This window comes from Saccostrea echinata, unplaced genomic scaffold (assembly GCF_033153115.1).
Source record: "Saccostrea echinata isolate AGI-Se365-2 ecotype Australia unplaced genomic scaffold, CSIRO_AGI_Sech_v1 ptg000015l, whole genome shotgun sequence".
In the NCBI taxonomy this organism is placed as follows: Eukaryota; Metazoa; Mollusca; class Bivalvia; order Ostreida; family Ostreidae; genus Saccostrea; species Saccostrea echinata.
This window is the reverse complement of record NW_026889764.1, coordinates 7,788,555-7,795,713: the sequence shown is the minus strand read 5'-3', so window position 1 is coordinate 7,795,713 and position 7,159 is coordinate 7,788,555. Positions and strand designations below refer to the sequence as shown.

Genomic DNA, 7,159 nt, shown 5'->3' with positions numbered 1-7,159 from the left:
CCGCTACTGAATTTGGGGTTCGCTTTCAGCGTTCGCTCTGGGTCCGCTCTGGATTCGCTACGGGTGCGCTCCGGGTTCGCTCGGGGTCAGCACTAGCGGACCCCAAGCGAACCCGAAGCGAACCCAGACAGCGAACCCGGGGTGCGCTCTGGGTTCGCTTTCTGTTAGGTTGCGTCTGGTCGGTACTGTATATATATATATATATATATATATATATATATATATATATATATATATATATATATATATATATATATATATATATATATATATATATATACGGTGTTAAAAATCCAAGTAGAATTTATACAGTTACATGAAGTGTTTAAAAATTGGTTTGTCTTTTACTGTACATATCTTTGCAGCCTCTATTGCTTTGAGAGAAGGGGCATTCAATGTTTTTGAAACATCTACTTTTTAACCTGTATATTCTACAAAATTTATTTTCACATTTAAATTTGTGAGGTACTCAAGGCTTACAAATTTTCCATCTGAGTCAAGCAGACCTCTTACAAAAACAAAGCCTACATCAAAATAACTTTTTTTTTCAAAAATATTGATGAGTTGTTCATTTTAATTCTTGGATTAAACATTATATGTTCATGAAGAATTTGCATATTATTTTTGCTACCAGAGGTAATGATTTACCTCTTCCACAACTTGTTATTTTATTACACATGTTAACATCAAATACTAAACGCCCTACCCATGGAGATTCAATTTTCATTCCTGATTCTGATTCAGGAAATTTTAGCCACCATGTTGATTTTAATGAACATACATGTAGAAAGTAGAAAAGGTATTTCTCAAATTCTTCTAGGAGTTCCTTGTTAGGGTTCGGAATAGTCAATATCAAATGGTTCATCTTGGATATAATCAGGCATTTAATCGCTTTTAATCTATCAACTGGAATAAGTTTACCTAACTGCCATTATTTTATTTATCGCGTTATTTCATTTAATTTCTTTTTTTTGGGGGGGGGGGGGTGTAATTCAGTTTGATCATTTCGTCTAAGTTGACGACCTTGTCAGCAAATACAATTTATCATTGAGTCAAATGCTGACTGACGTTTTTCATACTAATTGTTAGTCCATTATTTGCACACTGAATTGTCGACGGATTTTTGCGTTATTTCCCAATCATGACAAGGAGCACACGGCGGGTGTGACCGGTCGTCAGGGGATGCTTACTCCTCCATGGCACCTGATCCCACCTCTGATGTTTTGGAGGTCCGTGTTTGCTCTGCACCTATTTTGTAATGTTTAATGGACTTTTGAGCTTGAATACTGTTCGTTATCTCCATATATTTCATTGATAAAAGATTATACTAAGAAGATCAAAAGTAGAATCATTCCAGTCTAGCTTCCATTTCTTGTGATGAAAAACTTCTTTAGAAAATCTTTTACTGCTAATCCAAACCATTTTCTTTTTGGGAAATTAATTTTCAAACCAGATATAAATGCAAAATAGTCAAGTTCTCTTAATATACCATCCACAGACTGTGGTGATCCATCATATATTATTGAAGTATCGTTAGCATATTGTGAAAGTTTATATTCTTCTCCATCAATTATATGTCTTATTATATCTTGATTGTTTTGAATTAGAATACCAAGAATTTCAGCACAAAATAGAAAAGGGTATGGGGAAATTGGGTCCCCCTGCCTACATCCTCTTTGAGGGAACAGGTAGTCAGAAGTAATTCCATTTTGTATGACACATGATTTAATTTCATCATAAAAAGTTTGAATCCAGTTCTTAATTGACTCCCCGAAATTAAAAAAGTCTAATGTTTGGTATATAAACTTCCATGATATAGTGTCAATAGCTTTTTCAAAGTCAATCAATATCAATAAGCCTGGAATCTGCTTTTCTGTTTAGTGTATTAAATCATAAACCAGTCTACTATCTTCACCTATGAATCTACCCTTTAAAAACCAGTTCGGCCCTTAATTATTAGTTTATTAAACACTCAATACTTTTAAAATATTTTGAAGGTTTTTCTCCTTCTATCCATTTTACTTTTGAACTGATGCACTGACTAACCCTCATATTTTTTGTTCACGAAGTCCTCTTTTTTATTTCCTAGTTCTTCAGTTGATTCATGAGTAAAATTCTGTTCCAATATTAAGATATCGTTTTCTAATTGCAATTCTTTTTCGGCTATTCTCTTTTTCTTACAAGTTGAATATAAAATTGATTTTCCTCTTATTTCTATCAGTGATATATCCAGGAACAATTGATCACGTAGAGTAAATTGAATAGTATCATTTTCAATGGAGTCAAAATTATAAACAGGGAAGGCATACTGTAATTAAATTTTTTTATTTTTTCTTTTATAAGAATTTTCTGATCGTTACAGATCTTCCTGTGGTGCTAACATTTACTGTGGCTTACGCCTGACCGCAACAGTAGAACGCTTTTGGAAAACCCTATTGATTGATTGATTTAACGTTGTTTTAAGTCCCATTCGATAATTTTTCACTCATATAGAGATGACACCATATACCGGTGAATGGCTTTAAATTTAGACCTTTACTCGGCATTGAGGGTTCTTTATCGTTTCAACGCCTACCATGACACTTGACCTACTCGGTTTTAAGGTCTCATCCAAAAGATCCATTATTTCACTTCTAAAACTGGGCCCTTGGCGAAGGAATATAACTGCCTATTTTCACGTATTAGGTTTGACGCGGCGTTGTGCAAGAGAATCGAACCCATGCCCTCCGTTTGCGAATGTTCATCAAAGACCAAATGCTAATACAACTAATGTAATGTGCTCAAGCAATATTGTTTTTTTAAATCTGTATGGTGATAGCGACAAATTGTAGTGTATTAGCACTGGCACGTAAAAGCAGGTAAAAAGACCTGCAGTTTTTCATATTATATGTTACTGAGTATTAGGGTAACTATTTTATTAATCCCTGATCATCGTATTTCTGTTGCTTTTGAGCAATATACACGTATCTTCATCTATAACTTTTTGTTTTATTTTATACTTCTATGGGTCCTGCACCTTGATGCATGAGACTCTGGTGACTGTTTAGGCCTTTGGACCTCTTGTTGTATTTTGGACTTTTTCGCTATTTGATATTTTCACATTTTCATTAAAGCCAACTTGCATGTATGAAAATTATTCTGTATATTTTTTTTTGCATGTTATGTTAAGTCCAACGTTTTTGGAAAGACTCTCCTTGATTCAAGTATGTTTTTTCTCTACACTTCAATAGTTATAAAATAGGGCGTACTGTTGTTACACAGAGTTAGAGCTGTGTTTTATTTGTGTTTCTGTATTAAATAATAAAGTGTCGCTCCTGTACGTATCCTCCTCATTCAAATGATTTAAAGATTTAAAAGATGTGGATTTACATGCACCTTTAAATCTGGTATATGTCTGTGCTGTATACTTCGTTTTGTGTTATGTGTTTGTTATTAAGTGGGTCAAAAATTCTGTAGAGCTTATTTTATTTTTTACTTGAAAGCTGATTTGAAGTAAAACTTGATTTTTCTTATAAGTAAAACAAACAGAGATAGATTTTTGAAAGGTTTATATATATATGCACAGGTACAGAGCTCCTTACTTGTAAATAGGAGAAACTTTTAACAATGAAGCTGGAATGCTAAATTTTCTACATTTGTACATGTTGCTACTTTAATAATAGTTAGTAAATTAATATTTTTATTTTATTCTGAAAAACTGATAAACAGACTTTTTAAAGACAGAAATACAATTATATATACTTTTATCTCCTTGAAATGGGCAACATATTTCCTTATTATTTCTAAGTATAATTAAGTGATATAACTATTTAACTTCCTTAATTTGTGATATTAAAGTATTGTATCATTAAGCAAACATCATTCACAGGAAATAAACGGATGAAGCAAACTAAAGAGACAGCCAATTACGCAGTGTTACTCAAAGCTTCATACACGCATTTGACATTTCATAATTTTAACGTCTTCGTGACAAATCATGATTTTGTTGTATTATGAGTGTTCATTATAAACTTTTTCACAATGAATTCAAAGGGCATTTGTCAGAAGTACCTGAAATGACAACCGAATCGCACAGCGTATACATATGAAGGACGAGAAATTAAAAAGAAAATGAAAAAATGATTTGTTCTAGTATTTTTAGGAGCTCTCTTTTGAAAATAAAAAAAGTGGTTTGTTATGTAATTAAAACCTGAAATGCCTAAAGAGCATGTTTCTTAAAATGTCTAAAAATGTTTGTTTATTTTATCTTTTCTTTTCATCATTAATATTAACTAAAAATGATATAAAATAAGTAACCAATGATTAAATAAATTTACTTTTTCATTGGTTAAAAAAAGGGATAAATCCTGTTAAATCAATATTTGTACATCTGTGTCATTGGATCTTTTTCTAAACGAATAAACAATTTAATTTTACTTAGTCTCCCGTTATGGCTTTCAAGCAGTTGGCATGTCTTCTACTACTTTTCGAAAGATGTTTCTGTTATGGTTTGTGCTTTTATTATTATCTTTATTATAATCTTATCTTAATCATCACAATATTTGATGTCATTGCACTTCTAATATAAAATGGGACTGCAAAGAAATAAGAGTTGACATTTAGTGTATGTTATAAAGCTTGGCTGTACTTAATGCAATGATCTGCGGTGCTCTGTAGAGCGTTGTTTAATACTTTTTGCTACTTTTGAGGTCAATGCGATGATTTAGAAACCTGAGGAGTACAATATTCACCAAGCCCGAAAGATGAGGTGAATACTGCACTTCCAAGTGGCTAAATCATCGTATCGACTGAAAAGGGCAGCAATAATTGTTTTATTATATGATCCAATGATGAAATGATACAAACTTGTTATGCAATCCATGCCATCTTACTTGCTTACATTTGCTGAAGTCCTAACCAAAAACAATGAAGGAAGCGGAAAATAAACAACCAGTTTTATTAAATAAATTAGGATTTTTAAAGAATTATTTTAGGTGCAGTGTAGAAAAAAAGGAGGACATCATCAGAAAAAACCTGACAATTTTACTAAGGAAAAAACTTGCCCCCTAAAGATATTTTTCTCCTAACTAAATTTTATTTATTTAGGGGGAGGGGAAGGAGATTTTAAGGTCCATTACATATGTAACAGGAGATGGGGCTGTCTTTCAATGAAATATATGGAGAGAACGAATAGTGTTCAAGCTCAAGTCCATTAAACAATACAAAATAGGAGCAGAGCAAACACGGACCTCCAAAACATCAGAGGTGAGATCAGGTGCCATGGAGGAGTAAACATCCCCTGCCGACCGGTCACACCCGCCGTGTGCTCCTTGTCATGATCGGGTAATAACGGAAAAATCCGTCGGCAATTCAGTGTGTAAATAATGGACTAACAATTAATATGAAAAACGTCAGTCAACATTTGACTCAATGATAAATTGTATTTGCTGTCAAGGTCATTGTATCGACCATAGAACTTACGAAATTATTACTTTAAACGAGACTGCTGATATTCTTGTTTCATCAAATTGTTTGTCAATAATTGTCCTCGTTTTAGAAATTGTACATACGTAAAGCATGCTCTTGCGTATCGAATCAAGGTATATTGCTGCATAAGTAAGGGAAGTTGACGATTGAAAAGTTAAAGTCATCAGGTTTATCATTAAGCTTTGTTGCTAGATTACCATTAACGTCTTTTACAAGTAAAATATCCAAATATAAAACATATGTGTAAGACTCTGTGGTATCTTTTATCTCAAGCTCACCGGAATATATCGTATCGACATTAGAATGGAAATAACCATTGTCAATTGACAATACGTCGTCGATATATCTAAATGTCGAGTTGAAGGCCACAGCAAATTTTTTTTCTTTTCACGTATAAGATTTTGGACAAATTCTGCTTCATGTGAATACAAAAATAGGTCTGCTAATAACAATTGGTACCCATGGGAATTCCAATAGATTGTTGGAAGACCTGGTCTCCAAAAACCACATAAATATTGTCAATCAGAAACTCAAGCATCTTTTTAATATCAACTTCAGAGTACTTGTGTGTGCAATCAGAATGTGTTTTAGCAAAATAATTTTCCAAATGACCAATGACAAGGTAAGTGAATTTACGATTTCCATTTTTATTGAAAAACAGATGTCAATGATATCAAAAAGCCTGGACTTTAATTTATCGTGGGGAATGGTTGTGTATAAAGTTAAAAAATCGTAAGTTTTTAAGCTGTTGATTTTGGTAAAATCTTGTGATTTCAAATTTTCCAAAAGATCCTTGGAATTTTTAAGTATCCACATCTGGTTTATACCACTTCTCGAATATATTGTTGCACAGTACTCTTGAAGTTTCTCCTTCACTACTGTTAATATCTTAGTGAGGAGTAAAGAAAGAGGCTTGGTTGAACATTTACTGGAACCCACTATGTATCTTTGTAATGATTTTCGGAATACAATATAGATATGGTAATTCAAATTCATTTTGGTTGTTTGGAATATTTAAAATATTCAAAACTGACATATGATTTTGAAGAATTTCTTCCTTAGAAACGGAACTATGAGTGTAATAAGTTGGATTACCACTTGTAGAATTAAATCCAAGTTCCTCTAAAATACATTTAATATAATGAGTCTTACAAACAAAGACAATGTTGTTATCTGCTTTTTCAGCAGGGACCAGTACGTACTGATCATGTATCTAATTCTTTTTTCACTTCTGGATTACTGAATACAGAAGGATGGATGGTTTTCATATTGCCCCTCAATCTTTTAATGCGCGATTTTAACATACATCTGATACATTTAATCCATTCTAACAAAGTGTCAAGGTCTTCTTTTTCATGTCTGGCCCATCGCAAGAATCCATAATATCTATGAAATTCCGACGCCAGTTGAAGGATCGGGGTTCCCTATTTTTAGGACCTTTTAAAATTAGTGATCTAAGGTCCTCATTATTTACTATATTTACGTCACCAGTAATAACGTGTCCAGCAGGACTATAGTTATAGGGTGAAGAAGAACATGAACACGATGGAGGATTATGTTTCAGTTATTCGATATCCAGGCCTTGTAAAGTTTTCTTGTAATTAAAAAGTTTGGAAGCAATAGTCGATGTATATTTGTAGAAAGTACAAGGTGTAGTCGTTAACTTGAAATATGGTGGAATACAAGACTGGAC

At 32.9% G+C, this 7,159-nt stretch overlaps 1 protein-coding gene across 1 annotated transcript in view; it reads left to right on the top strand.

Annotated features, from left to right (window-relative positions):
* Window positions 1–6,073: 6,073 nt before the first annotated feature.
* LOC133188056 (neurogenic locus Notch protein-like) overlaps window positions 6,074–7,159 on the top strand; it is a 38,983-nt gene continuing 37,897 nt past the window's right edge. Inside the window, exon 1 of the mRNA XM_061323444.1 lies at window positions 6,074–6,088. Coding sequence (XP_061179428.1) covers window positions 6,074–6,088 — 15 coding nt within the window. The remainder of the gene's footprint in view (window positions 6,089–7,159) is intronic.